The sequence below is a fragment of the Labrus mixtus genome, chromosome 15 (genome assembly GCF_963584025.1).
Source record: "Labrus mixtus chromosome 15, fLabMix1.1, whole genome shotgun sequence".
Taxonomy (NCBI): domain Eukaryota; kingdom Metazoa; phylum Chordata; class Actinopteri; order Labriformes; family Labridae; genus Labrus; species Labrus mixtus.
This window is the reverse complement of record NC_083626.1, coordinates 5,859,806-5,875,823: the sequence shown is the minus strand read 5'-3', so window position 1 is coordinate 5,875,823 and position 16,018 is coordinate 5,859,806. Positions and strand designations below refer to the sequence as shown.

The following is a 16,018-nucleotide window of genomic DNA, read 5'->3' as shown; positions in this document are numbered from 1 at the left end:
CTCTTCACCATCCTAGGAAAACAATTGCAGCATACTACAAAATATTGTCAATAAAATCAACGGTGTGAATCAGAGGAAATTAAGAAGTGGGTATACTCTATGGAGACTGTAAAATAAGTGGGTATACTCCGTATACCCTGCATATACCCTGCACTACACCACTGCTAATACCACCACCACTACAACAGCCTAAAAACCACAACAGTATAAATATTGTAATGTATTGTAAGAAAGGCTAGAAGCAGGATACAACTTATTCCCATGTGTAGACTTTAACACAGTGAGTGAACATGCAAAACACAATACACACAGTTGTGTTCATCTTTATTTGTAACATGCAGCAGACACCTTCCTTCTTGCTGTCATGATTTTTTTACACCTTAATTTCATTTTTTTTTGACTTAATGATATGGTTACTTGAAATTGAACTACTTTTTGTGTTGTTCATTTTTTACATCAATGGGAAAAATATACAGTTTTAAATGATTTATCATTTTTATTCTGTTTTTTTTTTTGGAAGGCATCTCTTGACCCCCCTCTTGATGACTCCCGACCCCCACTTCAGGATCCGCTGGGCTAGAGGAAACTTGTTTAGATCTTATTTCATTAGATGACAAGATGCATGAATTGTTTTTCCCAAAATTTTACAAAAATCTAATTTAAAAGATGCACAAAATGTATCAACATCAGTTTATAATGGAAAGGACATTTAAATGCATCCGTATGAATATCAGAAATGCACATGTATGAATAAACAATAAACAATAATGTAAACATGCATGCATACATTGTTTAAAATGTACTTCACAGCAAACATTCTCAAAGAATAACTTCATTACGTCATATATGAAATATATAGTTTATGTACAATCCTGAAATACATGTTTCAGTTCCTCGTAGCTTTTAATTGACATCAAAAATAAAATATAAAATCTTTAGATATATTTAAAAGAATAATATAGATGTAGCAGCGATAGAAGGTGTACTTGTCCCCCTGTAGCTGTGAGCTTATGCATTTTCCTGCCTGGCAGCAGTTTGTGTTGATCATGAATGTCTGTTTTTCAGGCCAAAATTTTTTTTGTCAAGGACCACCATAAAGTCAGGAACCATGGATGTCTTTTTTTCTATTTCCCTTCCTCTAGCGGCACCTCTTTGCCCTTGTTTCCATCCCCACCTCCAGGATAGCCTTCTGCAGAGCTGCTCCAGCAGGTAACTTAGTAAAGCCTTCCTCTGAGATGTTGTTGATCTTCAGGTACCCCCCCGGCCTGTGTAGAGCCACTTTGTGGAGGTGGGAGAAGAGCAGCGGTAGGTCTTTTGTCAGCGTGTAGTGAGACACCAGCCTCAGCTCAGTTGGGACGTCTGTCTCCTCAGAGTACTCAAAAATGACTGACATGTATTTTGAAAGGTCCCGACCCCTGGCTTTGGCTCGGCCCACCTCCTCTCCGACAAGCTGCACGGCTGTGTTGGAGCTGAAGGTGTTGGACTCAAAGTCACAAAGTTCTCCATCTTCGTCTTCATTGTTGTCTGGCTCTGGAGGCTTGGGTTTGATGTTGAGGCCCGGAGAACAGATCACCATGATGAAGTCGCTCTCCTGGATCTGCCGACAGTACCAGGCCATACTGCCCTCCCCGGCCACGCTCAGAGAGTCCCACAGGTCCAGACACACCTGGGAAGAAAAAGGAACAAAAGTGTGTAAACTTCATGATCTGTTAAATCCCACCGATAACTTAAATGAAGAAATTAAACAAAGTAATAAACAATATGACTATTAAATTAGATCCATGCTACGTCCATTACCTGAGTGGCCATGTGCTGTTGTATAAAAGACCCTAACTGCATGACAGCTTTGATAAGAGAGGGGCCATCATTGCTGCTGTAGCAAATCAGAAGACGAGGAGGGGTCTGTCGACCTTGGGGCAATGCCAACATCTCCTCCTGTGTCCCACTCTCTTGATCCTGCGTGATGAGATCTACACGGATGACGCAAAGACAAAAACAATATGTTATTAACATTTTTAAAATGCAAACAGTCAATTTACATAAAGGATGTTTGTTTGTTTGTGTACCTGGCTTTATGTTCAGTCTCTTCATGTGCAGTTGGGGCCTCCTTCTAGTGAGAGCAGCCAGTAAAACTACAAGAATGGCTGCCACAGCCAGGCCGAGTGGAAGCATCAGAGCCATGGAGGGAGAGACAGAGAGTGGAGGGGTTCCTCCTGAGGGCAAATTAACAATTTAGTAACAGATCTGCTTAGAGGAATATTTGGACCTTTAGGAATCATAATTATCTATTGTACAATGAGAAGGTACCAGTGTCATGTCTGTAGGCCAACAGAGCAAGGACTGGGGGTAATTTAGCTTAGCTTAGCATAAGAACTGGAGGCAAAAGAAAATGATTTAAAAAAAAAAAAAGAAAGACATTAGGATTAAATACACGTGTACTCAAGATTCTGTTCAAAACATAGACTGTTCATCCAACTCACACTTTGTACATCCACGAAGAGAAATAAGTACGACAAAATCAAACCCAATACCTTTTCTTATTCGTAACACCTGGACATTGAATTTTCTCCTCACTGCATCCACCTCGTCAGCTGCAATCTGTGACACAAGAATGTTCAAAAGGAAAGATCATGTTTGAGTTGGGAAATAGTTTAATGACCGACCTCTCCCCCAATGACACTTGGGATCGACTCCAGCTCCCAAGTCCCCAAGCTGGATAAGCGGTACAGATGATGAATGGAGGGGAATTATAGTTAAAGAGGACATATTATCCCCCTTTTCTATCTTTTCAAACAGTCCCATGTGGTCTAAATGAAACATCTGTGCTGTGGTCAAAATACAACATGAATCAAGCACCAGAGGTGGTTTGTGACCCTGTATAAACCAGCTCTCTCAGAATGCTCCGTTTTGGTGTGTGGTCTCTTTAAATGTAATGAGCCCCCCCTGAGTTTTCTCGGTAGACTCCTTCGCTGTCGAGAATAGACAGACATCCAAAACACATAAAGCTTTTTCCTCAAAATAATTTGTTTTAAATCATGTCACAGTTTTTCTACTGTGTTGCAAGTAAAAGTTCAATTTAGAGCAAAATCATGCTTTTTTTGTATTTTATTGTGGTATACAACAACCTTTTTATAGAGTCAGAATCAGCTTTATTGGCCAGGTATACCCACACATAACAATAAACACAAAATACGCAAAGGTAATATGTACAAAATAAAATGTAATATGTACATTTAATATTAATTATTCAGCACAGAGCCAAAGCTTTTAGCATAAAAAACAATATATTTGGTTGTAGTTTTATGAATGCGTTCTCATAAACGTGATTTTACCTCACAGGTGTAGTTGGTTTCTTCTTGAAGGTCGGTCAGCTGAAAGCTGTGATGAGTTTTGTTCTTGTAGGAATTCTAAAGGAAATTAAATGAATGATCAAAACCATTGAAAAATATATGAACTTCTAAACATTCCCATGATATAAATAACAGACTAGAGTTATTAACAAAACTGCAGATCTAGATCTGAAGTAGAAGTTGAGAGCACTCACAGGGGTTATGTCTGTGTATTTCTTCTTGCCGTTAGCGTAACACAGAGAGAAGTAGCTTCTGATGCCCAGGTTTGGAGGAGCCAGGTTAAAAGTGACCGTGATGGCACTCCCTTCCTGCTCCACCTGGATGTGTTCTGGATACCAGTCTACAAAATAAAACATGGACAGATGAAAAGATAATCTTAAGAAGAAACATTAAATCATCAGAAGACAGCACCTGACGTTTCTTTGGAAACGATGAGGAATTAAACCAAAGATATTTTAATCACCTTTTTTGCACTGCTCCAGACTGTTCTTCTGTGCACATGCTGCAAAAAACAAAATGTGCATATGACTAAGAATTCATCAATGTTTGGACAATATTATGACTGAAAGACATGAAGAAGAGGAGCTGTTTGGACGGCAGAATATATGGGATGTTATAATAACTACATGTAATATAAACTAGATGACAGAAGCATGATTATGTCTTTGATATGTACCCTGAAGAAACACAAACTCTCCGAATTCTACTGAAACTGTGTGTGTGTGTGTGTGTGTGTGTGTGTGTGTGTGTGTGTGTGTGTGTGTGTGTGTGTGTGTGTATGTTTAAGAGATAATATCCAGCCTAGAGCTCAAAGGGGTCTCACAGCGTGTGGAGAAGATCTTGCTGTGGTAGAACTTCTCCCACTCCTCAGGCACTGGCAGAGCCATGACGGTAACAGCATACTGAGACCCCAGGGAGAGGCCGGGGAAAGGGTCTGACTTGTACACCTGCAGAATACAGCAGAAATAATTACTGTGGTTTTTTTTTAGACAAACTTTATTTTTCTGTTTCACAAGGTGATACGTCATCACTTTTTGTAAGATATTGTGAGCAGCGCGTGATGTTGTGTATGAAATGGTATGTAAAGACCCTCAGGACATTCTCGTAACAAGACACTACAAAAATTAGAGGCTTCTCTTCAAGTAGATACGACTTTCTGATGATCGACAGGGGGAAATGTGCAGCTGCTTTGTCATAGTAGGATGATGTCACTGTGATGTCATCAAAAGTATACAATCATTTAACAGTTACAAAGCTGAAATGTATGAGTTTGTCCAAAATGTAAAAGATGAAAATGTCTTCTTCTCTGAAGGTTTTTGGTAAACAGCAGAACAATAAGGATTCAAATTCATTCAGTGATGAAAGAAAATGTCAAACTAGGGATTAAACAAAATAAAAGGATTAACATTGTTGTTTATCCAAACTCTAAATAAGATGGGAACATGAGTGAGGGAGAACTCCCAAGAAGAAGAAAAGACCAAACGAGCGGGGCCCCTCCTACCCTTTGAGCGTGTGACGCTGGGAGAGAGAGGTTACGGTGGAAGAGAAAGAGCTGACAGGCAACACTCGACCCTCCCAAAGCCTGTAATGACACCTGAAAGCCCCGCAGGAAGGCGATGCCTGCAGCATAAACAAAAGGAACAGAGTGAAATCACAGACTCAGCTGCAGTCCATCTTTCAAGTTGTTAATATTATTCAGTGTCAAATACATGTGTGCGCTGCATGTGCTACCATGTTTAAGTTCACGGTCAATTAAACCACAAAGATGAAAGTTTGTCATCCGCCAACCCCTGAGTCGTACGCACTGATTTAATAAAAGACATGTCTGTCAAACTCTTCTTTTCATTTAATAATTATTACAAAGTGTACCACCCTGAAAGTAATATTGTTCATGTCAAACCCGGGCAGATAAATCACTTCAGGGTTGATATGTTTGTCTTTTTAAAAAGTCTCAAAACTGGGGGGAGACTTTAAAACTAAAACAAACCACCGCATGACTTTTGCCAAGTTTTAAAGACATGTTTATGATGTGTGTATTTGAGTGTTAATCCGTTACAACGTACCATAGTAACTGGGCTTCCAGGAAACAACGACAGTGTCAGATTGGGGGTTTTGCTCATGTACAAACTCCACCTTCACATCATTTGGTGCTTGGACGTAGTGCTGGCAGATTTGAGGGTCTTCTTCTCCGAGCAGCTCGAAACACGGCCAGGGAATACAACCTGCGGAGCAATACATCAGAGTGTAAAAGGGATTCAAAGATTTTCAGTACATTATATGATTTCTAAACAAAACAAAAGTCAGCTTTCAGTAGAATTTGTGATGTTAAACAAAGCTGGATACTGAGTATTCAGTTATGTCCGTTCTGATGGCTTTGTGAGGCTGTGACTATGTGCTAATGTTAGCATGATAAAATGATCACTGTTACAATGCTAACCCGGCATTCAGCTACTCAAGAGCTCAGTGTTCACTAAGTTGTTCAGTGTGTTCAAGCTTTAGGTCGTAATGTGCTTACAACACGGAAAACAAAAATAAATATATATTATTGCCTAACAGTCACAAACTAATATACTATTACGAACACAAATTATTATGCAAAACATGAATAAATAAATAAGACTCATGGGGTGCAGATGTACCTAGGGGTTAGGTCGCACCCTCATGTTAGGAGGCAATAGTCCTCCAAGCGGGCGGCCTGGGTTCAAGTCAGACCTGCGGCTCTTTTGCTGCCATTTGGACAAACAGATAAGTGCAGCTCAACTCCTCACAGGAGCCTAAATATTAAACCAACTGGAAAAATTTTGATTTTTGAATCCCAAACACATGTAGGTCTACTGATGTCAAAAGGCTGGATGATGGGTTTGGATTAGGGCTGGAAGTTTGACAAATATTGGATATAAGATAACCACAACTTTAATTTTTTATCAGATGTAAAGTCTTAACACAATAAGTGTTTTCATCACCTCGGCAATAACTTATCTAAGCGTCCTTTGTTTGCTCTTAAGGCAAGCCAAATCCTGAGAACAAGAGCAAACAATGTGACACCTGCTCATAACAATGCATATACTGTCATGTGGCTTCAAGTTAAGGGCATGCAGGATGGAGACCTGGAGGGTATGAGGAGAACATGTCACTGCTGCAGCTCTATGTTTGAGAATCATAAAGTCAATGCTGGGACACTTTCTCAGTATAAGTAAACAGTGAAGCAGAAGCAAACATATGTTGGTTTAGCCTGTGAGAGTGCAGCCTGTTTAAATCAGACTTACTTCCAAATGCATTAATGAACTTAAAGCCCAGAGCCCTCTTGACGTCAGCTCGGGTTATCCTGCAGTATTCACACCCAGGTCCCCCCTGCAGAGGAGAAAAACAAAAGGGATTCAGTCCTAGAATTTCCATCTGTTTTTTTGCCTTGCACATTAAAAGTTTTTGTGTCTGTGTTGAATCAGGAGAGGAATCTGACGTTTTAAGGTCAGTTAATCAAAAACAAAAGGCTTTGAACTGGAACATGGCAACAACAATGATGAATGAACATATTGTAAAGGAGACATACAAAAAAACTTTGAAATGTTTAGAATTTAAGCATCACATTGGTCCATGGTTAAAACAATTTCAGAACAGTGTATGCTCTCGGAGTAATAGTTACATGTATGGGGCAAGAATGTGTAAGAGCATTGGAATCAATCAATCAATCTTAATCTGTATACCGACAATTCTTAACAAATGTTATCTGAGGATACCTTACTAAAAAGAGCAGGTAAGGCCGAGCTCTTTTTTATATAATCTACAAAGAGCCAACATTAATCCACTATGAGCACAGCACTAAGCGTCATTCAGCAAAGTTACAGTGGCAATGAAAAACGGCCTTTAGGAGGAAGAAACCTCGAGCAGAACCAGACTCATGTTGAACCGCCGTCTGCTGAAACTGTGTCGGGGTGGAGAGGGGATAGAGGGAGATGCAGAAAGAGAGAGACAACAAGGGAAATAAAGGAATAGAAGCAACAAAGAAAAAGAAAAACACAGGGCTCTTTAAAAACCAAGAACTATGTGTTTAGAAAAATAGTTCAAATACATTTCTGAAGTTTTCTCCAAGTCACAATCGTTTTGTGGTAACTCTGTCAGCTAGGTTTGAAAAGCTTTGTCCAGGCAGGGACAGAAACCAAAAATCCTCCTGTCAAAAGGCTCCTGTCCCCACAACCAAGTCTGCATTATATAGTGCAAAATAACAATAAAATATAGATCAGGTCCTACTTGTTCATGCTATGCAACAGCAGAATGCACATTCTCTTCTTAAATAGGCAGAAACCTCCAACTTAACCCAACTCTTGCTGGACAGCCATCAGCCTCGTCCTGTAAGGGTTAAGAGAGAATAAATGCTCTCTGCAGCAGGGCTCGACAATAATGAATTCCTGGCACTTTGCTCTAAATTATTATCCAACAACTTAGAGTTTGTAGCTGAAATACACAACGAGTGAACGAACGGTGTTGATGACCTTTAAATTAAGTGACCGACAAGCGACCCGTGAGACCTCATTCTCTCCTCAGTTCACCAGTATGTTTCTTTCCACCTGTTCATTGATACTGTGGATATGTCATGTAGCATTGACATAAAGGCAAAGAACTGTCAGTATCCAGACTCTTACGCCTCGTCAGCCCTCTTGTATTGCTGAAGCACCTCTTAAGACCCTCTCCAATCCAACAGGAAAAACGTCACGCTGTGAGGGAGTTATCTGAATAAACAACTTTGAAACATGTCGTGGTCAGCTGTCCTTCAATTTTCCATAATTGTTCAACTGCTCCAAATGTAGAGCTTCATCTAAAGTGCTTTTCAGATGGGTGTAGGTGATATCGCTAAATTTAGTATCAATAGGACAGAGGGCCAGAATCAGTTTTATTAATGCCTCATTCTTTTTATTACTGTTGTTGTCTCCTGGCAGCCCAGTCAATCAATTAAAGATTAGCTGTATAGCAGCATATACGTATCATGGCTCCTCTTGTCACTACAGTTACGTGTCAGAATAAACTGTGGAGCTTCACAAGTTTATGTGGTTTACATTTACCCACAATGACAAACAGAAGCAGAAAAGCAAACACTTGAATGAATTAAGATGACAGACAGCTCGACTCTTTGAAGCAATGCAAACGGCTACAAATAAGAAGAGAAAAACATGATAGTTTCTACTACATGTAGCCTTCTCATACCGATCTTTTGGTTATTATTGTTAGCAGGAGTTCAGAGGTGAGAATGATACAGGGACTGTATGTCTCTCAAACCCTCTGTTTTCAATTTTAAGACTTTATTCAAGACATTTCTGTTATAATTTAGGAGTAAAAATACAAGTGCTACACTGTGGCTTGAAGAAAAAAAATGAAAATGTGCAGTTATCTCCATCAGTCCTGTTCAGGGACAGAAACCAAAAATCCCCCTGTTAAAATGTTCAACCAAGTCAGCCTTATATGTATAGTACAAAATAACACTAAAAGCTATCTTATGACACTTCACACATAGATCAGGTCCTCATTATTCTAGCTAAGCAATGGTTGTATGCAAATTCTCTTTTTAAATAAGCAGAAAACTCAAACTAAACCGGACTCTTGGTGGACAGTCATCTGTACATGTGGTTAAACCCTCTCTGTAATTCTAGCTCGTCTTCCCTCACTGGAATGTGGCTGTTAGGAGTAAATGCTCTTTCGCCTTGAGATGTAACTGCATGGCCTACAAATCACTGATATTCATGCCTGCTAGGAACTAATAAACCTCAAAACTAGTCTTCTGTGAGGGTTTGCACGTTCACACTTGTTTTCCCAAAATAACTTTTTGAACTGCTGTTCCTAACAGCAAACTCAGAAACAGTGAAGGACAGTGATGGTGCATGTGCACACTTTTTGACAGTTTGCCCCATAAAGACTGTTTTAGTGTTGTTGTGAAGAGCTAAACAGAGGGAGCTAGGAAACAGAAGATGATTTATCTGACTGACTCAATAACAATTAAAGCAGATGGAAGCTAACAACAATGGCTGTCATGTGTCTCAACAGTCCCATTAACTGTGAAGTAGTTACAACATGCATACTGAAGTCTGTTAAAACATATATGGCGATAAAAAACAGTTCAAGTGAGGGCGCCGGTAGCCTAGGAGTTAGTGTGTGCGCCCAATGTACAGAGGCTTAGGCATCATATTCAAAATAGGCAAATATTATTCCAAAAGCAGTTACTTTATTTTTCAGTTCTAACATTTTGTAAGTTGTCTCTGTGCTATTTCCAATATTTTTTCTTATTTTAATGTTTTTGAAAATCTTCACAGTCTGCTCTTATTTACATTACAGTGTCCCAACGTTTTGTGAAAATGTGTTAGTTCTTCCCCCAAAATAAAAATAGTTTTTTGTCTGTTTTCTCTGTCTATGTTTCTAAGCCCTCTGGGCTTTATATGGACAAAGATTTCAAATGTTTGATGGTAACTATGGAGACTCCACAGCAGTAAAAGATTTAACATTACCGGACATGAAGTATCATGAGATAAGGTTATTTAGTTTTACTAAGCGATGTTCAGCTGAAATAAAGCCTTTGATTTAGAAAACATGTGCACATGCTTTTTATCAATGGCTCAAACCATCTTTCAGCACCTTCAAATAAACATGGCTAAAGAAACATTACAGACGTAATGATAGCCTTCCTGTAATGCACATTCATGATGTTCTTTCCAGTTCAGTGTCTGCGGCTCCTGGTTTCTGTCCTGAAACACTTACAACCTGAAGAAGTACAAACAAATATTTAGTGGAGACGATATCAATTATGTGTCTATAGGATCCTGTGATGATGGAGTGATATCAGAATGAGAGTCAACATGCTTTGATGTGGAAACCTTACTTCTAACTCAGTAAACATGACCGGAGATGAGGAGCAGACAACTGGAACATACTCACCCTGCAGGTTTCGAGACCATAACTCGAACAACAGGTGGAGAAAATGAGAGAGAAAGAAATGTGGCGTCTGCCTCAGGCATGAGAGCATAAGAGTGTGTGTGTGTGTATGTGTGTGTGTGTGTGTGTGTGTGTGTGTGTGTGTGTGTGTGTGTGTGTGTGTGTGTGTGTGCGTGTGTGTGTGCGTGTATTTGTGTGGTTCACAATGGTAGCTGAACTGTCAGGTTAGGTAATGGCCATCAGGAAGTCTTTGGAGCCTAAATGGCTTCTTGCACGCAAGCTGATGAGAGAACATAAACAGCGTGCTTAGCTCTCCTGGAACAATGTAGATGTTCTCCACGACACACTTGACACACACAATCTAGGAAAATTTTCCCCACACACACACACACACACACACACACAACTACATCTGAAGGCTCATTTGGTTCAGCCGACGTGAACACATTCACACACTCTATTTACACTTTGCTGCTCCTGTTTGAATCTGATTTTGCGATATTAATATTGACAAAAGGAAAACAAACATCAACACCTGAAAATGTGTTTTAATGATATAAAACTCTTTGTGGTTAGACTCACTTAAGAGATGAAAGAAACTTGATACAGAATCAGAACACGCTGTCAACGTGTCCGTGTATGTAAAGTACTTCATACTGCACATGTTCACCTTAAGAGTCCAGCAGCAGTTTACAAATTAACATCTTTGTCCATTTATGGTCTCTAAAGAACCCCCTGACAGAGGCTGTAAACAGAGCACCGAGACACCGAGATGGTTATCATGATCCTATTGGCTGGAGCTCCTTGTTTGAGTCTTTGTGTACAATATTTCTGACTTTTATCACAGAAGTGAAGCAGCTTAAAGTCAAACATGTACAGGAAGGGAGCCATATTGTCTGACTCTCAGTGTCTTAGTTTGTCATTTAATGTTAAAATCCACCAGAACACTTAAACACAAGCCTGCTGATAGCAGTTTAAATTCATATTGAAAACCAACAGGGCACCCCGTGCACAGCCTAAAGACGTTCTCAGGTGCGTACGGTTGCAGGAGCATACCATGAAAAAAAATCTAAACTCTGTGGCACACTGAAAATAACTTAACAGTATTATTTTTGTGAGCGAACAACGTGTTTCGCCCGTAGCTTCCTCATGTTCGCCCAGCACCCAGTGTGTCATGGAGTTTTGATTTCTATTTCATATTGAACACCCTTTTGATAATCACCATAAAGAACCTAAAGACACATTTCTGGCTTTGCATACAAAAAGTAAACGAAGAATTTTCTGAATAGAATCAAGTACAAGAAGCATTTCAAATTACATTTCCTCAACCAACCAACCAGCTAATGGATCAAGATGTAAAAAAAAAACAAGGGCAATGTAGATAAATGAAGTAAATCCTGGAAAGAAGATATTGTTATTTATTTGATTGGAAAATGTGTCAATTTGAATTCTTACAGTTCTACATTTACTACCATGAGGAGTTTTTAGCCCTGGTTATGAATAGAAATAATCTTCACACATTCATTTCATAAGACAGGTGCGTAGGTGATCAATGTGTCCATCAAAAACATAAAGGTAAACTCCAGCACACACGATTCGGTGCTAGACTTTCATCAGTTTGCCTTTGGGTTTGCCTGATGGAGGTCTACAAACAAAACATTGCAGATAAGTGTTAGCTTGCAGTTAGACAATGTGCTGGAGTTAATTCATTTCCAATTGAATCCTGATGCCATAATATGTCCTAAAAAAAGAGAAGGGATCATCAGGGGGAGAAGATTGACTCATTATGTTTTATTTAATGTCTGTCACGGCTGCCGCAGGTTTGTTTGTTGTTAGCTTGCTGCTGAAGAGCCAATGTTTACATTTACCAAAATCTAAATTTCACAGTGAGTGGTACACAACCCAGTAAAAAGACAACAGAAGATCATTTTCACCACACAAGTACGCACGCGACGGGATCAGCAAAGACAAAAGATGTTTGGCTTTTTCCACAGGGGCTACTAAAACCTACAAAACAGTAAGTTCCTCACATTAGCTTAACTTACAAAAGCTCTTACATGATGTCTGGTAAAAAAAAAAGAATGAATTAAGCTGTTTCATACAATGTTCTTCTTGCCTGTGTGTTATGTGCCAGTCACTTGTTGATACATGTGCTTTCATATCCAGCTCTGGAAAAAATTAAGAGACCACTGCAATTTTTTCTGAAATCAGCATCTCTACATGTATGAAATCCATTCCATTCCAGTGTCTGTTGAATTCCAACACAAGCACACCTCAGTCTACTTAATGAGGTACTGTTTAGTTGATCACCTGATTCCAAATCTTATTAAAAGAGGAAAAGTATAAAAAGCACTGCTGTGGTCATCACTATCCTCTTGCAATAGGACCAGCTGGATGGCAAAAACAGTGCTAGTAGTACCTCAAAAGTAATTGGAGTAAAAAAGATAACTATTGACCATTCCAAAAGAGTTGAAAATAAAAGTTTTGAGTGAGGAAAAGAAGGGTTCAATTCTGGTTTTACTGGCAGAGGGTTACAGTGAGCATCAGCTTGCTTCCATCCTTAAAATTTCCAAGACGGTTGTTCATAAGAACAAGGTCAAGCAGCAGACATTGGGGACAACAAAGCTACAGACCGGCATAGGGCGAAAACGACTCTCCACTGAATGGAATGACCGTCAACTCATTTGAATGTCACTCAGAAACAGTAGGATGACATCAAGTGACCTACAAAAAAAATGGCAAATGGCAGCTGGGGTGAGGTGCATGGTGAGAACGTTTAGAAACAGGCTCCTAGGGGCAGGGCTCAAGTCGTGTAAAGCTAGAAAAAAGCTCTTCATCAATGAGAAGCAAAGAAGAGCCAGGCTGAGGTTTGGCAAAAGACCATAATGATTGGACCATAGAGGACTGGAGTAAGGTCATCTTCTCTGATGAGTCCAATTTTCAGCTTTGCCCAACACCTGGTCGTGTAATGGTTAGACGGAGACCTGGAGAGGCCTACAAGCCACAGTGTATCGCACCCATCAGTGACGGTCTGGGATTGCTTCAGCAGGGCTGGAATTGGGCAGATGCGTAGGGTGCATGAATCAAGCCACATACAAGGTTGTCCTGAAAGAAAACTTGCTTCCTTCTGCTCTGACAATGTTCCCCAACTCTGAGGATTGTTTTTTCCAGCAGGACAATGTTCCATGTCACACAGCTAAGTCAATCAAGGTGTGGATGAAGGACCACCAGATCAAGACCCTGTCATGGCCAGCCCAATCTCCAGACCTGAACCCCATTGAAAAACTCTGGGATGTGATCAAGAGGAAGATGGATGGTCACAAGCCATCAAACAAAGCTGAGCTGCACCAGGAGGGGCATAAAGTCACCCAACAGCAATTTGAAAGACTGCTGCAGAGCATGCCAAGACGCATGAAAGCTGTGATTGACAATCAGGGTTATTCCATCAAATATTGATTTCTGAACTCTTCCAAAGTTAAAACATTAGTATTGTGTTGTGTATAAATGAATATGAACTTGTTTTCTTGGCATTATTTAAGGTCTGAAAACACTGCATCTTTTTTGTTATTTTGACCATTTGGCATTTTCTGCAAATAAATGCTCTAAATGACAATATTTTTATTTGGAATTTGGGAGAAATGTCATCAGTAGTTGATAGAATAAAACAAAACTGTTAATTTTACTCGAACACATACCTACAAATAGTAAAATCAGAGAAACAGATAATTTTGCAGTGGTCTCTTAATTTTTTCCAGAGCTGTATATATCAAGTATATCCTGTGTTGTTGTCAGGCCGTGTTAACATCATGTTTACATCGACGGGACGGCCTTATGTATAAAGCTGTTTTAGTCAAGGACGAGAGAAAAGAAGAAGAACATACTCACTGCTTGTTTGGATGTCACGTAAGTTCACGGCCATTCCGTGTCAATTTTTAACAAAAGAGCGCTAACATTAGCCTGCTAACACAACAATGCAGACCACAGGCAATCACAGCTCTTGCCAAGGACAATTTTGGACGCGGCTTGTGTTTCATGTTGCTTAATTATGGTGCATTCTGATTCATAACTCCTTCGTGCGAACGCAAGTGGAGTGGGATTGGAGGTATGTCTCTGGAGGAGAGCGGAGCTGTCGCCAAACAGCAGTTTGTTTTGGTTTCATGCTGGTGCTCAAGGTGCGATATCTACTGGATCAAAAAGTCTAACATTCTTCCTTTAATGTCACATTTTTTCCATGTGTGAAAACAGCTGATGTCTCATCACAAATGTTGCTCTGCCTTTTATAGTTTTAAGATTTTTCCTCATTGAGTCTTAAAACAGCATTAATATATCATCATGCATCTGTTAACTTCTGACCTCTCAAAATAAAAACAGCTGTCTTTATACACTGATATCTATGGAGACTCTTAAGTGACAAAAAGTAAAAGAAAATATCTTGTAACCACAGCACATGTATATTTTTTTTTACTTTTTGGAACTTCAGAGGCTCCGTAGATATCACTGAACTAATTTAAGAGGATAATAAAAAAAGGAGGTGATTGATCTTTATGAAAGTCCACTAACTTTTTTAAATGGTTGTGATTTCCCCATGCTGCTTCCTTGGTCACGTCTTTCTTGTCAAAAGACATTTTTCATTTCAGTGGGTCTTCCTGGGAAAATAAAGGTTAAATAAAAAATGTCTTGCTACTTCTTAGGGGACGCTTAACCATAATTTCATCAAGTCCGCCTTATTTTATTTTTTTTGTTGTTGTTTTTTTATTTTCAATAGGGCAGGAATATGCTTTGAGAAATTAACACAAAAGAGAAAACTTTTGAGAAACAAAAAAATGATAGATGAGTGGTTTAAAGGTGTCTAGCTGCATAATGGTATCATGTAATGTATTTTTTCTCAGTAAGTTATATCATCCCAACAGGTCTGAAGTGCAGTAGAAATAACTTCAATCGGGTATCGTTTAAATCAAAAAACATTCCTGATGTAATCGTCATCTAACTATAGTGATATGTGTTGCACAACAAAGAGGATAGCAGCCAATATCAACATCATTTTGGCAGTGAGAACATGAATTAATTTTCTGTTGGTTTCAGTTATTAAACCACAAAATAGTCCTGGTTGCTTGTTGGAGCTCGGAGGTGCTCGGCAGCTCCTCCACTTAATACGACAGAAAACAAACAATGTAAACATGAAGCCGGAGGAGAAGAAGCGTGTTTAAGTGAAGGTCAGCAGTGTGTTTCAAACCAGTCTCCTAAATAAGAAATAAAACCTGTGTGTAAAACAGAAATGAACGTAGATGCTTTGAAGTCCCTGTATAGAGGAAAAGCCTACTTGTGTCAACAGAGCAGAACTCAGGTAAAAGCACCATGTGAAATCCATCTTACCTGTCGTATACAGTCCAGACTGCAGTTCTGAGGAGTGATGGCAGCGGCTGTGACATCCTCCTGAGCTGAGAGCAGCTGCCCCAGTGCCAAAAGATGGTACAAAACAAGAGCTGCTGCCTTCCACATGCTGCTACAACCGGCACCACATAGTCCAACTGTGAGCTCCAGCCCTCAAACTGACATTTATACACACTCTGCCTGGACTGAGTGGCTATCAGGAGCTTCAGAAAAGTGCAAACCCGTGTCAGAGCGTCGTTGATGGTGCAAGAGAGAGAGCGAGTGACAGGACCATGGGAGGAGGGAAAGAGAGAGACGAGGAGGGGAGTGGTGTCTTTAGGCTACGGGTGGAGGCTCACTGTACATGTTTTAACAGTGACGTT

At 39.7% G+C, this 16,018-nt stretch overlaps 1 protein-coding gene across 1 annotated transcript; it reads right to left on the bottom strand.

Annotated features, from left to right (window-relative positions):
* Positions 1-305: 305 nt before the first annotated feature.
* Positions 306-15,922, bottom strand: si:ch211-207e14.4 (interleukin-17 receptor D). Its single transcript, XM_061058368.1, has 12 exons — positions 15,639-15,922; positions 6,617-6,701; positions 5,414-5,572; positions 4,852-4,970; positions 4,174-4,297; positions 3,814-3,852; positions 3,545-3,690; positions 3,333-3,407; positions 2,532-2,598; positions 2,067-2,213; positions 1,798-1,970; positions 306-1,666 (listed from the first exon to the last, which is right to left on the bottom strand). Exons 1-12 carry the CDS (start codon positions 15,762-15,764, stop codon positions 1,139-1,141), a joined length of 1,788 nt encoding a protein of 595 aa, XP_060914351.1. The 5' UTR covers positions 15,765-15,922; the 3' UTR covers positions 306-1,138.
* Positions 15,923-16,018: the final 96 nt, after the last annotated feature.

Bases quoted from the DNA above. Each gene is read 5' to 3' on its own strand.
- si:ch211-207e14.4 (XM_061058368.1), bottom strand. From the start codon at position 15,764: ATGTGGAAGGCAGCAGCTCTTGTTTTGTACCATCTTTTGGCACTGGGG. The intron at 4,971-5,413 runs GTACGTTGTAAC...TTTATGCTGCAG, and splicing joins CTGGAAGCCCAGTTACTATG to GCATCGCCTTCCTGCGGGGC. The intron at 1,971-2,066 runs GTACACAAACAA...TCATCCGTGTAG, and splicing joins GAGACTGAACATAAAGCCAG to ATCTCATCACGCAGGATCAA.